The following is a 17451-nucleotide window of genomic DNA, read 5'->3' on the forward strand; positions in this document are numbered from 1 at the left end:
ATATAGTGCATAGTACATATTATGACTACCAGAACCACATGAGCTGGACAAGCCAGGACAGAGTTCCCGCTTGGTTGTTTTGTTGCTACACTCCACAAACATGTAAACATGAGTTCAGATTGACAAGGGGAATTAGCTTGCGTGTTTGTGCAGGGAGTGGAAAACGGGGATCTTTCACCTAAAGAGGCGGCTGAGAGCAGCACCTTTTCAGCAGGTGAAAGATGGAAACCTGATTTAAAGGTTTAAAAAAGAATATGGAGTTCATTGAGGGATTTGGGTCAAGGGAGGGCACTATCCTAAGCAAATACTGACAAATACTAAATCAAAACATAGACAAATAATACATTCCTTATCCAAACTAGCAAAATAACGGCTACAATAAAAAATCAATCAGAGCTACTACTCCAGTTTGGAACTGGAGTTACTTTTTAAGCTAAGTGAGAAAATGGGGAATAGGACAGAGGAGATGTGAAGTCTGTTGGGACAGAGGTGTCCAGTCTTTCAGATATGAGGCCTAAATAGCAGAGGAGAGCAAAGTGCCAGCTCTCTGTGTAGCATGGTGTTGGTTAGAAAATAAAGGGAGATAGCCAGAGTGGTGTAATGGTTAGGAACGGTGGACTCTAATCTGGAGAACCGGGTTTGATTCCCCACTTCTCCACATGAGTGGTGGACTGTAATCTGGTGAACCAGTTTGGTTTTCCCACTCCTACACATGAAGCCAGCTGGGTGACCTTGGGCTAGTCACAGTTCTCTTGGAGCTCTCTCAGCCCCACCTACCTCACAAGGTGTCTGTTATGGGGAGAAGAAGGGAAGGAGATTGTAAACCGGTTTGATTCTCCTTAAAAGGTAGAGAAAAAATAGGCATATAAAAACCAACTCTTCTTCAGGATGGGGAGCAAAGATATACCTGCCCTAGTCTGCATAGAAATCAGGATGGAAGAAGAAAGGATCCAGTGTGTTGGGAGCCTGAGTTGCAGTCCAATTTGTAGCCAGGATCAGACCCAAATCACTGGCTCTAAAGCCAGTTTAGTTATACCGTTTTGTGCCACAATAAGTTCTTTCCAGGAAACAAAAGATTGCAACTGAGGAGAAGGGAATACTTGGGATGTGGGCAACTTATTAGGAGAAAACTATTACCAGGAAAGGGCAGGGGAAAGAGAAGTTTTTGATTGAATTATTCAGAATTACAAAACTAGAGATATGACATGATTTTGGTGCTTCAGGTGTCAATTTCCTCATGGATTTGGCAGTTAAGTAAAATCCTTCATGTGTTGTAGTTCAGCAATTAATTTTTGATGCACATGTAGCAAACCACAAATCATATATATAGACATTGATAATTATACATTTCTTCTCTTAGTTAACCAACTCATAATTCCATGTTAGAAGTGGCTTACCTTTTATAAATATTTTACCACTTGCAGTTGAATATTACAAGGTTTATAAATTGAGAGGAAACTTTTTAAAAATCTTTTATTTCAGTGGCTTATAAAGTATGGTCTCTGAGATCATGATGAAAATAGGAAGAGAAAGCTAGAGAGATTTTTGAGATTTCCATCAGATGTTGAAGAGTGTCCATTTTTTAAAAATTAGATGGTAAACTGAAGAGTGCCTTTTCAACAATGCACACTTCTTTATTGGGACCATCACAGAACTACCAGATATTTGAATGGTTCTCCTAATTGCATGAACATAGTTTTGCTGGATCTTGGCCATGAATGTCAAATATTATGTTATAATTCAAAAGACTTACAAGCGTCCACCCACATCATTCTCCTAAGGGAAGAAGATGGAGTGATACACACAGACCAACAAACCAAATTAGTAGCTCTTTATGCAACTATTAAGACTCACTAATTTATTCTAAAATCAGTCTATCTAGAATTTATAAGAGATTAGGATGGTTTATTCACTTGCAACTGTATTAAAATTTACTATCTTCCAGGTGAAAAAGTGTCCAAGGTAATCTAAAATTAGTATCTTTTTCAGGGTTGTCCAGTGTTTTGATTTCTAGATTGTGCTCATTCCCCTCTGCATGTCTCGATACTGTTATTCATCTGTCTCCATGGTAATTTCATTGTAAGGGTTTCTGATTTTGATTAAACTTTGCACTTTTTCATTCTGCTGTGCTACCAGTAAAATTGCTTTCAGAAAACATGAAGCTGTATAATATTATGACAAATCAATAAATGGCAAGTCAATAAATGAGGTGGACTGGATATACAAATTTGTATTGTGCCTTAAAATTAAGAGCTAATAATGCATTGGTCCTTGAAGTGTTCAACCGTTTCCATTTAAAAAATGAAATACTACTAAAGCACAGGAAAAATCCAGGTCAGTTTAGTTCTGAATCCCCTCTATAAATCCTTCAATTTCTCCACAAATCAAGTTACGATGGTTATACATTCATTAGAGGAACAGGTGGAGATTTGTCATTTGTCTTCCCTCCAATTTTTGTTTCTCTGGAAATAAATGAGATGTCAACTAATAGCAACCAATAGAGCTGAAAAAGAATCTAGCCTGTTATTTTCTCAGATCAACTATCGACTTTTATTACAGTTAATCCAGTAACTTGTGGAGAGGTTAATCATTTTGATTCCTTCAGCTGACAACCAATCTGAACAGTTGCCGTTAGTTCCAGTTGTGTTGTAGTGCCAACAAGAGAAATTGTTCTTTTCTGTCAGACCTGCCACAGAAACCCGGGCAATATAAGCATGCAACATAAATGTATCCTTGCATGTGTACAAAGAGGCCAAACATAAAGTCTAGCTCTTGTCTGTAGGAAAATGTAATTCTGCAGTACATCAAATTCTGTATTGGGCCATAGAGTGTAGATCAAAAAAAGCCATATAAATAGGGCCAGAAACAAATAGATGTGTGTGTCTGCAAGTCTGGGGGAAGGCCTAGGCTTACAGAAATATATGAAATGAAAAGCAAATACATTGGACATTAGAAATGTCTTAAAAAACACACATAGGAGCTATGTCTGCTTCTTTATGAGAAGTGTGCCTCTGAGATCTTGTGAAACTACACTGTGTGATCTCGCAAGGCATTTTTGGAGTTGCTAAGTAATCTGCAACCAACATCACTGAAGATTCCAAGCCACAGTTAGTATCAGCATGAAGGAAGGAAGAGGTGGGATGGAAGGTAAAATTGGAGAGGGGAGAAAAGGTAAAAAAAAGAAAGAAAGCTGAAGACGGGGAGGGAGGGAGGCAGAAGCTGCAAGGAAGATAAACAGAAAAAAGGTGGGTAGGAAAGGAGAGGAGCAGAAGGCACTGACGGGGAAGCAAAGAAGAAAAGCAGGGGCACGAGAGGGAGTAGGGAAAGGAGACCCCCCCCACACACACACACAATAACTAATCAAGATTTTGGATTATACTCCTAAAGTTGTATCAAGATTCTGTCTAGCTGTAAATGAATGTATTTTGTTTTATTATCACAACCATTTGTTCAGGAAATGCATGAATTAAAAAATTCAAAACTTTGTTTAAATCAATCTACCCTGGATTTTTTTTTATTAACGTTACAATTAAATTTGACAGTTTCAGGGAGTTCAAATATTTCTCCGGTAATGAAGTGAACAGTGAGATAAGTGTGTAATGAAAAGCATGGTTTATTTGAGTCTGGAGACATTAAGCCAATCCATTAGTCAGCAAATATCCTATCTAGTGTTTTTTTAAACAAAAAATACCCACTGCATTGTCATGCTTGATCTTGTCCAATATTCTCATTAGCCTAAAACATTTAGAGTGGTATACAAGGGCAGCAGTGCTTCTGAAAAATTGATTTATTTGGAATAATATTTGTTTGTAGAAAGGAGTCCAACTGCTGCAGTCCAAACTGCTCTATAAAAGTTGTCTTTGGGCTGTTGTGGAGGTGCTGAAGGCTAAATTCTCTGTTCACTCAGACTGTACCAAGGAAACTTGATTTCTCATAAAGCTGGCATGTACTATTTTGGGATTCATTATTTAGACTCATAAAAATGTATGTTCTTCAGTCCAGTGTCTTTGATGAATTTTGCCTGTAACAAGAAATTTATAACAAGCTCAAAATAGTATTGATGTGCTTAAGACAAAGACATTTCTGCATGGTCAGCACTGCGGTGCTGAGGCAACTGAAAAAAAAGTAGTTTTATTTTAGTTACATAAGGGATGTATTTCAGAAAACTGTAAATAAGGATGCATTGTTGCTGCTTTATATATAGTAAGCTCTTGGTTCAAAACTCAACTTTGGCTTCATGTGCAGTGAGGATAAATCTCTAGTATGCAATTTTTCTTATTCTGGTTTGATCCCAATTTTTTATGAAATCCTGCTTGGGATTCTCTGCTTTCATTCTCTCCTCATGCCATTGAATGGCCTGACATATTCTCTTTTATTGAAGCTTTTTTTTTTTTTTTTTTTGGAACAGCACGTTCCAAACCTTGCCCTGCTCCAGGGACTTTAATGCCATTCCTAAAGTGAATTTTGACAGATCACTTTACTGTGTGTTCACCCCTTAAGTGAAGGTAAACTCATACAGAGATGTCAGTGGGAACTGAAAGGCAGGAAAGTTCAGAACAGGAGCGCTTAGCATTATTTACAGTTTTTAAACTGAAAGTAGATGTTGTTGACCAAATTTAATACCAGGTCTTCTCTCTGCTCTACTTCCTTTTCTTTCCCCAAGGCCTGTATAGATGAAAATCTGGACATGGTAAAGTTCCTCGTAGAATATGGAGCCAATGTAAATCAGCAAGATAACGAGGGCTGGACCCCACTTCATGCAGTTGCATCTTGTGGCTATCTGAACATAGCAGAGTGAGTGAGTTTCAGGGTAAACCAAGTTTCAAAAATTTCACCATTGGGAGATGAATGGGAAGGGGTGCCTGGATGGTTGGCTACCATTAGGGAACTACTTCTTAAACTAATCTATACAATCAGTTCCCTAAGCATCTTTAACCACAGTGGTTGAAAGGTATTCATATTTCCTTTGTATAGATAAGTCAGTGTTACCTAGTTGCACTACAACTAATTGTTGATTCTCTGAAAGTAAATTTAAGAGACAAACTTTTTTGTCTAAATGTTTTGTAGTGTTTGTAATGGTAAGGGAACCCTGACCTGAATGTGATGGCATGCCTTTGATTGAAGTTTGTCATCTTTACACTTTGGCACTGGCACTGTACGGTAGTTTGAACTAATATAGATTGTTATCTCCTTTAGCTCTAATAACCCTTATTATTTATTAATTTCAGGCTGGTTCTTTGTGCAACCTTGTCTAAAACAAATGGGGTCTTCAGCATACCCAGAAGCTACTATTTTGCACTGAGGGCATAATGTGCTGGGCTCTAGTTAGGCTTCCTAATACAAAGCTGTCTTTATCAGTCATTAACATTTCAACCATAACTTATCAAGAAATGCACAGATGCCAAGATTTCCGTTTGTTTAAGTTTGGATTAGGAAGTAAGAAGCAAGTGGAAGCACTTTGGAAGCAAATATCTGCTCTTGAAGATGGGGCGGTGGGTTCTGTATTTGAAGGGCCTTCAGGACATTTTCTGATAATCCTGGCTACATTGAGATTCAGTGAGATGATGGTTCCATTTTCTATGGGGATCTGGCCAGCAAGAGCTAACAAAAGGACAGTTAGAATAGATGGAGCCAGAGAACTGCATAACTAAGGAGCAGTGGCCACATTAAGACAATTGACATCAAGCTTGGATGTGCACAAACCTGACTTGTTGCTGGGCATTTGCCTGTATCTTCCTCCTTCCTTTCCACTTTTTCATGCAGAGAATCCTGATAAGGAGGTGATCTCAACATTAGCCAAACATTATGCATTTTGGAAACTTTTTCTTTTTTAGATGGTGGCCTCTTCCTACTCAGTCTAGATAAGGCAGAACTTTATTTTTGTTCTCCAGACATATATGCTAACAGACAAATCGCTTTAAAAAACAAATTAGACTAAACACATTAAAATAGAAGAAAATATTTCTTATTTCTAAAAACTTCTAGTTGTAAAGTTGTCACATGATTTAAAGAATACCTTAACGTCAGGAAAGAAAATACCAAGACCACAGTCACACAGCCTGGATAACCTACAAGAACCAATTTCTTAACTATTTGAGTGAAATCAGCTGTTGGCTTTAGGCACTGTGGTGATCAGGCAGATAACTGCCAGTAGCTGGATAAGTTCTATATTCACTGGTGAAACATTTATTTGCCACTGAATATTACCCAAAATTTTCTTGCTCTGAAGTTAGTCTCATATGGTTCTCTGTCATGTAGATACTTAATAAGTCGTGGGGCTAACGTAGCTGCTGTAAACAGTGAAGGCGAAGTCCCATCTGACCTTGCAGAGGAAGAAGCCATGAAGGATTTGCTGCTGGAACAAGTAAAGAAGCAAGGTAAGCCAGCTACATCCTGTTCGTGCTATAGGTTGCATTAAAAAAGGATAAAAGGGGGTTGAATTTTCTTTTCTGCTGTGAAGCATTTGGAACAGCGATGCATGGCATGAAGGACATACGTTGACACGTTTCTAAAATGTAGAGCATACACAAAGGCTAAAACTTTGGAAAACAATCCATTCTGTGCTGCACTGGTTTCATTCTTGTGAGTTTAATACTATTGTCTATGCAGAATGTCTTCAGCTTTGTCCATGTTAAATATGAACACGTGATTGCAGCTGTGGTCATTTATTTTTCCTGAAGTCGCCAAAGGTCTTGTCAGCAGAGAAGCTTTTATACCAGCACAGTCTTAAGGGTGACTGCATAATAGATATTGAATTACTCGCTTAAGATCCCTTTGTGTATAAAACAAGCCTAAGGTGAATTTTGTGTTCACACAATATTTTTTTTCTCCTCTCTTCCTTTGGAGATTTTATAAGGCTTAAAATTGTCACAATATCATTCTGCCTGCCTGCCTGCACTGATTGTTCTGGTGCTTATTGTGGCTGTAGTCGCTCAGCCTTTCTGTTTAGACAAATTAAAATAATATACTGTGAAAAGGAGATGCTACATTTGAGGATTGGGACATGAAGAAAGGCCACTGTTTTGGTTCACTTTTCCTTTGTAACTGCAAGGTTAATTTTGCACAAATGGCTGGTCCTTGGATACTGTATCTAGGTACTCTTCTTTATTTGATTTCAGCAAATTGGCCACTTTTATTTGAGAAATGTGGATGCTTGCCTGGAAGCTGCACAGGGAGCTGCAGTTGTTTTTGATTATGTTGTTATGTTGCCTCGGAAACAAAAGCAATTTAATTGTGCAGAATTTAGTGACTGCTGGTGCTGTAGGAACCCGCAGACTAATAGTAATCAGGGTTAATTCTAGAGTGCTTATGCCTCCCATCTATAGTATGTGGACTGCGATGCAAATGAACACTTGTGGTCTATGTAATATTTCTGCAAACTTTGTTGATCATAATTCTATATTGCTTGAGAAAATTTGAGTGTGCAAAAATGCAAAGCTGTGATTTTCTACATCTCACGTACCGTATATACCCGTGTATAAGCCGACCCGTGTATAAGCCGAGATGCCTAATTTCTCCCCAAAAATGGGGCCTCTGGAGGCTGCTCCTGGCCGGGAGAAGGCGGCGGGGGCTGGTGAGAGGGCTCCCTGTGGCCGCAGGGGGCCTCTGGAGGCCGCAACCGGCCAGGAAAAGGCGGTGGGGGCAGCTGAGAGGGCTCCCTGCGGCTGCAGGGGGCCTCTGGAGGCCGCTCCCGGCCGGGAGAAGGCGGCGGGGGCGGCTGAGAGGGCTCCCTGCAACTGCAGGGGGCCTCTGGAGGCCGCTCCCGGACGGGAAAAGGCGGCGGGGGCGGCTGAGAGGGCTCCCTGCGGCTGCAGGGGGCCTCTGGAGGCCGCTCCCGGCCCGGAAAGGGCGGCAGCGGTAAGTATCCCCCTTCCCTCCTCCCTCTTCCCTCCCCTCCCCTACTGTATTGACCCGCGTATAAGCCGAGTTTGGCTTTTTCAGCCCTTTTTTTGGGCTGAAAAACTCGGCTTATACGCGAGTATATACGGTATAAACATTTTTATTGTTCTGTGAGGCTACTTTAGATAAAATGAGTCATATTAATGAGTGTGATGATACCAAGCTGATAGGTTTATCCAGAGTAGTAGTTCATACTCCCCCCCCCCCCAAGCAATCAATCTTGGACAGTCTGCAGCATTTCATAGAAACAAAGAGCTGGAAGGCATCCCAAGGGCCATCTAGTCCCACCCCCTGCATAATGCAGAAAATTCACCACTGACCCCCCGCCCCCAGTTGACTCCTGTTCTGTGCCCAGAGGAAGGTAAAAAAACCAGCAGTATCCCTGGGCCAATCTGGCATGTAGGAAAATTCCTTCCTAACCCCAAAGTAGCAACTGGCATTACCTTGGGCATATAAGAAAGAGCCACAAGATCTGAGCACTGGCTCATCCCTTCCTCTTACAATCTGCCAAAATTCATAGCGAGTCATAGAATCAGCATTGCTGTCAGATGGCCATCTGACCTCTGCTTTAAAATCTCCGAAGAAGGAAAGCCCACCACCTCCCGAGGAAGCCTTCTCCACTGAGGAACTGCTCTATCAGGAAGTTCTTCCTAATGTTTAGTAGAAAACTTTTGATTTAATTTCAACCCATTGGTTCTGGTCTGACCTTCTGGGGCAACAGAAAACAACTCTGCTCTGTCCTCTATATGACAACCCATCAAATACTTGAAGATGGCTATCATATCACCTTTCAGTTATCTCCTCTCCAGGCTAAACATACCAAGCTCCTTCATCCTTTCCTCATAGGACTTGGTCTCCAGACCCCTCACCATCTTCATTGCCCTCCTCTGGACACGTTCCAGCTTGTCTACGTACAAAATAGAACACAGTACTCCAAATGAGGTCTAATCAGAGCAGAGTAAAGTTATACATCACTTTGTGTGATCTGGACACTATACTTCTATTGATGCAGCCCAAATCCACAATCCCCTTTTTAGCTACCTCATAACAGTACTGACTCATGTTCAGTGTATGATCTTCTAAGTTGTATTTCATTTTTTTTAAAATGTTAAGATTATGTATCTTGTATAGTTTGGCCTCAGGCTTGTTCTCAGCCAGGGTTTCAAAAGTATATAACCAGAGCTGTTGTGAGTCAACCAGTCTGAAGCAAGGAAAAGTTGCACTCACTGAAATCTGTAGTGCAGTGTCTACCAAGGAGGGGTACTTGGATTTCTGACTGCTATGAATATCCTGAAAGCAACTGTTCTGTGAATCCTTTGTCATCCATGGTGCAAGTTAAATTAGAAACAAGGTTTTGCTTATTTATTTCTTCTGCTGCAGCTTTATGATGGTTGTGTGTGAGGCTTCTTGGTCTAGGGGCATGACATTCATTCAGTTGGGATGTAAGAAGGCTGGGTTTGTATTCCAGAAATGTCCATGGACGTTGGGAAGAGGGGGTTGCACTTTTAAGAAGTTGTCAGTGCAGGAGGCGGAGCATGGCTTCTGCAGAGGGCCAGCTTTTTAACAAATTTAAATGCAGCTTTTGATTGCACTGTAATGCTGCACATTTTCCTTAAGACCGATTGCTCTGGGGAGCAAAAATGCCACCTAATACTTTGAGTAAGCGTATCAACTTTGCATAGTCATACCCTATTAATGCAATGGGTGGTTCTTTTGGAGGTTTTTTTTTTAAAAGAATATTGATGAACTGGTTGACAGAATGATCTGAAAGCTATTATATAGCTGGGCTTCTAAAAAGCTGTTGTCACCATTCTTCATAACAGATTCCTGAATACATTTTCCTGTCATGAAATAGGAGGATGGATCCTCATGGTTTAATTATGGATTAACAATGGGAAGTAGAATGTAGGAATAAACAGCATTTCACAGTGGAGGAAAGCTAGCGGTAAAGTCCTCCAAAGACCTGTGTTTGGACTAGTGATATTTAACATTCTAAAATAAAAATAATCTAGAGTCTGGAGTGACCAACGAGAGCCAAGTTTGAAGATGGCAATAAACCTGGACAGCCAGTAACTAGGATAACTTACATTCATTGTAAGTTAGTGTACATTGTTGCTAATTGAGGCAAAACAAAATTCATAAGTTGTTGTATACAGTGACAGGGTTTGACCTAGTAGTGACTAACCAAGAAAGAGATCTTGATGATCATGGTGGTTTGCTCCTTGAAAATGCTGAATGAGAGAGGCAGATTCCATTCAAGTGATAATTAGAAACTGGTCATACCAAAATGGCCAGTATGATATAGCTGTAAGCTACACAGGCTAGCCCTATCTCGTCAGATCTCAGAAGCTAAGCAGGGTCAGCCCTGGTCAGTATTTGGATGGTAGACCACCAAGGAATACCAGGGTTGTGTCGTAGAGGCAGACAATGGCAAACCACCTCTGAATGTTCCTTTCCTTGAAAACCCTATGGGATAACCATAAGTTGGCTGCAACTTGATGGCAAAAAAAGCTACCTTGAGTAAAGGAGAAATGAAATATGAGTATTAAATTAAATCTGTGCTAGGAAAAGCAAGAACCATTTAGTTAATCTCTGCTAACCACTCAATTTGCCCTTAAATTTGCATGCACTTCCCTATATCCATTTTTGTTCTATTTTGGTTTTTTTTTTTACACTTGTAGTTTGTTTCTCCAGGGACAGATCTGGATCAGGCAAGGAAAGCGGAAGAGCAACAAATGCTGCAGGATGCACGGCAATGGCTAAACAGGCGGAAAATTGAAGATAGAAAACATCCCCGAACTGGTGCCACTGCTCTTCACGTAGCCTCAGCTAAGGGCTACTCTGAAGTCATGAGGTACTAATCCCTTTTCTTTGTTCACTGTGCTAATTTAGGAGTTTTTGGTACTCCTGAAATAGATTCCTTGGAGGTAAAATTGTAGTGTTCATGGCAGTTTTGAGCTGGGATTGTGTGTGTTTATATCTTCTCTTGTGATTAAGTACAGATTTAGTGCCAGTGGTAGAGCATCTGCTTGGCATGCAGAAGGTCCCAGGTCCAATCCCCGGCATCTCCAGTTAAAGGGACTAGGCAAGTAGGTGATGTGAAAGACCTCTGCCTGAGACCCTGGAGAGCTGCTGCGGGTCTGAGTAGACAATACTGACTTTGATGGACCAAGGGTCTGATTCAGTATAAGGCAGCTTCAGGTGTTCAGGTATTCTACAAGCTTCTGTAATCTGAAAGATGCAGACTATGCACACTGGATGCAACCCCTGGCCTCCTAGTAAAATGAGTGTGGCTGAGTTCTTGTTTTAGTGGGCCTTAGAGGGTTTTGGACCTGTACTTAATACCTGACCTCACTGTGTTCTGGAGCTGACCCTTTAAGGATAAATAGATGCGGCATTTCAGTTCTTTATTTATACCCTTGTCCAAGTTTTCTCGAGAAAGGACTCAAGGTGGAGTTGTCTACTTATTTGCATACTCCAGGCAATAAAATGTAAGATGCACATAATTTAATAGTGGCCCCGGGGTAATGTATAGCTATCTTTGCAGGTGGCTAATGGATCAGGTTTGTGCCCCAAGCTTTGCAATTGCAGGGTAGGACTGTAGCTGCAGGGTAGAGGCTTAGCTGCTACTGCAGCATTGGCTTTGCATGTGTAAGTATGAAGGATTTGCCTGCTTATCAACCATAGGGAAAGTTATCAGTTGACTTGATTGTCGCACTTTGTGAAGCTGCTTGCTTTGTGCTCCTTTTCCAGAGCAAGACTTCACTTACTGTGGCCAGTTGAGAGTGCAGCTAGTATTAATATTTGAGAACGGACATTATACTCTCAGTTTCAGTAGTTCTTTTCTTTGACAAGGTTGCTAGCTGACACTTTCATGTCAGTACGGTGGTTCAACCTTTTCTTTACTCTAGAAATCCTCTTTAAATGTCTTTAAAATTGTTAATTTATCCCTGTTACTTTATATCCACAAGTGTTTCATTTTTCTACTTGCATGGCACCAATTGGCAGGTGTCCCTGTTGGGTTTAGATTTGTATGATACCCTGGTTCTTTATGCTTCCACCATTTGTTTAGTGTTAGCATATGAATCCAGTTCAACATGTGGCTTTTAAAATGGTTCTACATTAACTCCTGGAGGCACCAGTTTTTTAAACTAAGCTCTAAAATGCAGAGAGGTAAAGTGTGTGGTAAACTTTTGAGTGATCATTTTACTTTCCTTTATCATATCCTTCTTCGTAATCAGTTTCAAAGAACTTCTGAATATTGACTCTGCATTCTGAACAAAACAATTAGTGGGATCAGCTGTCGGATGAGAGTCAGCAAACTTGTCTTTCTGCATCATTACAGTAATGTACAGTTGCCATAGGAATGTTGGCCCCTTGGATGAAGAGCAGCGTAAAAGCAGCCTTATCTGACTTGTAGAGTGCAGCATCATATTCACTTGCCCAGCCCTTCTCTCCTTTCCGAAAGGGTCTGTAGGATCAGCCCACCTCCCTGCTTTCCTTCTTGGATGTTGCAGGAAGGTGGAGAAAATTAGCGTCATCATTTCATGCTACAACAGTTGATCAGAAATGAAGCATGGATGCAGGGAATTTGAAAATTGAAGCAATATGGAAACGATACTCCGATTTTAATGTTATGTAGAAATTTGTTATTGAAGGGTGAAGGCCATAGCTCAGTGGCAGAGCACATGTTTTGCAGAAGGTCCTGTTCTTAATCCCTGACATCTCCAATTAGAAGGAATTTTGTTAGGAAGGCTGGGCAAAACCTCTTCCTGAGACTCTGGAGAGCTGCAGGTACATCAAATATTCAAAAACTATATTTATTTACATGACCTGTTCAAAAGTTGAAAATGCACTGGAGAGATGTAATCCTGCATCTTTTCCTTTTTGTCCCTAGATCTGCTTCTGCTCACTTAAGCCTCTTCCCTAGAACTCATTTGCCTACTGCTCTCTGTTGATGGCACGTCTCCAGGTCTCGGCGTTTATCAGAACTAGTCACCATCACCAGCTGCATTAATTGGAAGCTGTTAACTTTACCTTAAATCTGACCTTTTTAAGCTGTCTGCTTTTCCACGCTAGTCTGTGGCACAGGGACAGACAGTCCCTTTCAGGAAGCTGCTGCATGCTGTTCACTGGGCCTGTTTACCTGCATGACTGAACTGCTGCATTTTCACTGGCTTATTTTCCTTAGGCTCTTGATTCAAGCTGGGCTTGATGTGAATGTCCAGGACAACGATGGCTGGACTCCACTCCATGCTGCTGCACACTGGGGAGTGAAGGAAGCTTGCTCTATCTTGACTGAAGCACTCTGTGACATGGACATCAGGAACAAGCTGGTTAGTGAGCCTCAGACTAAATATAATAATCCTCAGAGGTGAAGACAGTTTTCTTTTAGAAATCTTGACTGCATTCCTTGGCAAGCCAGTCATGCTATTAAATTGCACACATGATCGGCTAGCCTGTTGTGGTGGTGTTTGAGCCTAAAGCTAAACAGATTGCATAAAGTACATCCTTTATATTCCTTATCTGGAAATATATTTTGCTGGAAACAGAATTTCTTTGCTTTAGGTGTGGCAACCATTTATATTTTTGCTTTGAACCATTTATATTTTGCTTTGAACCATTTATATTTTTGTTTTGAAAAACGTCTTAGGGCCAGAAGCTCCATTGAGACCCATCCTTTGCAACATGACAGGCATAAAGCTCAGACAAGCCTCTTTCCAGTTTTTCATTAATGAGGAAAGGCACCGCCCACTTTGTATCATGCTCTGGTATTATGGAAGCTGAAAACTGTCATTCGGATTAGAACAAATGGAAGCTTGAAAAATTCTAGGATTTGTAAAAGGAAAGGTCCAGTAAGTCTATCACCATCCTTCAAGTGCTAAGATAATTAAGGTTTTAAGCTTCCTTTAAATTTTATCATTAATAGCTGCCCTGCTGTTTGGCAGCTGCCACCATTGCTGTTCCATTCTCAGTTACGTATGACAACCATAGTTGCAGCCTCTTCTAGAAATTCCTAGAGGAAGCGGGGGCAGGGGGACAAAAATGGGTCCTATTCCTGATCAGGTTGGTCTTTAGGACAGTCTGCTACAGCTCCATGAACACTATAGTTCTTAAGGTTGGATAAACCCTTGCAGAGCACATAGAATATGAAAACCTAGAACATACGTCTAATAGAGGCAATAGTTGGGTTAGCGTATACTTCACAAGAAACAATAATTCTTTCTGATAACTAACAATGGATAGTCTTGATTCTGATTTTTAATTTTTATCTCTGGGGCGTTCAGAAAACAAAGTTTGTATGAATTGGAAAAAGCTCTCTCTAATATTGTGTGTACACCTTTTGTTTATTTCTTGATTTGGCATGTATTTCCAAATCTAGACCAGTTTTTGAAATGTTGCAGATGGAAGATTCTGAAGTAGAACAGTGATTTTAAGAGTGGTACATTTCTGTTGCATAAAGGAACTGTAATTATCTTACATACTTACTGCATTACAGAATTTTTAGTTGTGTTAAAACAGATTTCTTTCTATTCTGAAAGAGAAAATATTGTGTAAGTTGTTTTTTTCCGATTTCCCCTACATTCTCAATTTTTCCACTGGAAATTTTTCGGGGAAAGTCTAGACAGGGATGGGGCAGGAAAAGAAAAAAGATCCTTGTCTCTCTCTCCCCCCCCCCAGCTCTTCTGATAATTCCTATCTGTGTTGTGTAGAGTTGGGAGAGTAATAAGCTGATACAATATTAGAATTTGTATGAGTTGCAAGGTTTGGGAATGGTGAGAGGCATAGTTTTCTTCAGCTATATCTGAGCTAAAGTTGCCTTGAAAGGCTCTTCCTTGAATGTCACCAGGGATTAGCTGGCATTTTGGAGAACCTTATCTTAGGGGATAGTTGCTGGCTAATGAAGTGATGGGAAGTGGGGAGATAAAGCATTGGGTGTGGGAAAGTGACATGGGGTGCCTGCCATGATCTTTGCAGGAATCTCTAGTGCAGGGGTGGGGAACGTCAGGCCCGGGGGCCGTATAAGGCCCGCGAAATCATTTGGTCTGGCCCTTTGTGGGTCCTGGCAGATCTCTAGCTCAGAAAAATCTAAGACTGGTGATCTGCCTCCTCCACGGACAGGAATAGCCTCTATTCAAGATGGATGTCAGTTTGTTTTGCCAAGAAAAGGAACCTTTCCCCCCCCCCCTTGAAGAAGAGTCGTTAGCTATGGAGCTGCTAGGACCGCTCAAGAATATAGCAGGCTAATTTTTAAGTTGATAATCTTGTATAGCCAGCGAATGATATTATAAATATCCAAATGGCCCATGGCAGAAAAAGGTTCCCCACCTCTGCTCTAGTGGCTCATTCCAGTAGCACATCTTATCTTTGCTTTTGATGCTGCATGCAAGTTTGGTAAATGAAACGCTTATTAAGTCATCAAATTTGCAAAGCTCCTGGAGGTCCTTGTTTGTATCTTAGAGGTCCTTGTTTGTATTTTAGAGGCCTAGTGGGACAAGGCATCTGGATCAGTGCTTATTCTGATTGATAAATAAGTGGATGTTCATTATACCATTAACTGATGGGAGGTTGCTGTGTGTTTGGCAGTCTGTAAGGACACAATAACCTTCCAATGGTTTCAGTTAGCTAAGTCATCCAGTGAACAACATTTGGCCCTGGAATTGGCTCAGATATGAAGAATCTGTTAGTGAATGGATTCCACTGCTATACGAACAACAACAAAAACTACTGGTAGAAGCTATGTTGAGAGGTGCCCAAACTGTCTAGTTGGCCACCATTATATTATTTCTCAACAGCTTGTTTAGTGATTCACAATGCTGTCCTATGAAGAGTTACTCCAGTCTGATCCCACTGATTTTAATCTGCTTAGATTGGGGTGACTTTGCATAGGATTGCCCTGTCAGTTTTTTGAGGAGGCAAAATCCAGGACCAGGTTCCAGCATGCTGCTGTTGAATTTGCAGATCATATTACTCATATTCAGCTTAATTTGGAGCCTGCTAATTTGAAAGTAGTCAGAAGTACTAATTCAAATGCAGATGAGGTACCAGAGTTTTCAGTCTTGTTATTCAGTTTCAGTCAATGTATTGGATCCAGTGATCTGCTCACCCAAGGATGTGGCTCATCTGTGTTCTCCCTTCCCAGTAGAAGTCCCATGTGTAGGAAAGCTTATTCCTGTGGTCACTGGAACTGGGTGGAGTAATAGCCACAAAGGTCATTGAGCTGCAGTGAAGCAGCAAAAGGGGTTAAAAAGCTCCCTCCTGCTTCTTTCATTAGCGGAGCTCTACTGATAGAAGGGCAGGAATGAGGGATTTCCCCCATTCCTCACTGCAGACCACCAGTCTGTGTAACTGTTACTGCATGCAGGTCATGTGGTCTTGGGAATCAAATTCCTCTGGCGGGGGAGCAAAGTAGGGAAGATCTGCAACTGTCAGCTCCTTCCCCTGATAGATTGCTAATTCTAACTCAGTATTTCCGGCTCCTACAAAAACTTTGGAAAGTCACCAGCTGTAATTGTATCTCTGCTTGTTTTTGACTGGTCAGGGTCTGCTGGGAGAAACCTGAACTCTTATTGGCTGGATTCTTGACTGGCGTATTAATGCCTCCTTCCAGGAGGACAGTATGTCAGGCAGCCCCCCTACTCAGCATTTTGCCATCCTGCTTCTAACTTTCCATTTTGGGGGTTGGGGTTGGTAGTCTTCCTGCAGAATGAGGTGTGCATGAATGATTTAATTTCATAGATCTCTGCGATTCCAGCTTTTGACTTGGGTGTGTGGTTCTTGTACCTTTGGCTGATCATTTTCACGCAGAGTTAATAATGCTCCATTAATCCTGTTAGATATTACTGTAATCTTGGATTAAATTGATAGTGGTGCTAGTCACACAGTAGTCTGGTGTAGATTTAAACTCTTAAAACTTTAAGCCATAGTTAAAAGATCGGGAATAAGCAGTGAGATCACACATTCCTTTCTCCTATCTCTTCTCCAATTTAGATTTCCCCCTGCTCTTAGTCATGGTGTAAGGGTCTGTCTACACTGGCCTTAGTTAAACAAATTAATGCTAACCAAGGTCTGAATTAGGTTTGAAAACCCTTATTCAGACCACCCTGTTTAGCAACTTGTTAACCATAGTTAATAGTGATGTATGCACTCATTTCAACATAGTTAAGCTTATTGGGTCATGGGCAGAGAATTTTGAACTGGGGAAAGGAAGAGAGTGTGCCCAGTGCTGCAGCCAGTCTCTGTCTCTGAACTGTGGTTAAGCAGTTGGGAACTTTACAACTTTGCCAAGAATTAATACTTCTCTGTGTGTGTCATAAGTTCTTTCAGGTCTTTTTGCCCCATGTCTTTATCAGGCTTATACAAACTAATATTACCAAAGATAACTAAACACATACTAACTATACTTGACACCCAGTATAAAGTAAAAAAGTGTGGAAAATTACATTGTCAAATCCTGAGGTTTTATGAAGTTCTAGGATATGTAATGCTGTAGGCTGGTTTTTTTGTTTGTTGTTGTTTTCTACCAGTAAAGAAATTTTCCTTTCATACTAA

General features: G+C 40.8%; 1 protein-coding gene across 6 annotated transcripts in view; it reads left to right on the plus strand.

Annotated features, from left to right (window-relative positions):
* PPP1R12B (protein phosphatase 1 regulatory subunit 12B) overlaps positions 1-17451 on the plus strand; it is a 144591-nt gene that overhangs the window by 11363 nt on the left and 115777 nt on the right. For 4 of the 6 annotated variants that reach the window (XM_056845088.1, XM_056845086.1, XM_056845087.1 and 1 more), the window contains exons 2-5: positions 4664-4794; positions 6259-6377; positions 10594-10753; positions 13091-13235. In XM_056845088.1, coding sequence (XP_056701066.1) covers positions 4664-4794; positions 6259-6377; positions 10594-10753; positions 13091-13235 — 555 coding nt within the window. Of the gene's footprint in view, positions 1-4663; positions 4795-6258; positions 6378-10580; positions 10754-13090; positions 13236-17451 lie in introns of those variants that run through there. The other 2 variants (XM_056845090.1, XM_056845089.1) reach the window with 2 other exon arrangements.

This window comes from Euleptes europaea, chromosome 2 (genome assembly GCF_029931775.1).
Source record: "Euleptes europaea isolate rEulEur1 chromosome 2, rEulEur1.hap1, whole genome shotgun sequence".
Classification (NCBI taxonomy): Eukaryota; Metazoa; Chordata; class Lepidosauria; order Squamata; family Sphaerodactylidae; genus Euleptes; species Euleptes europaea.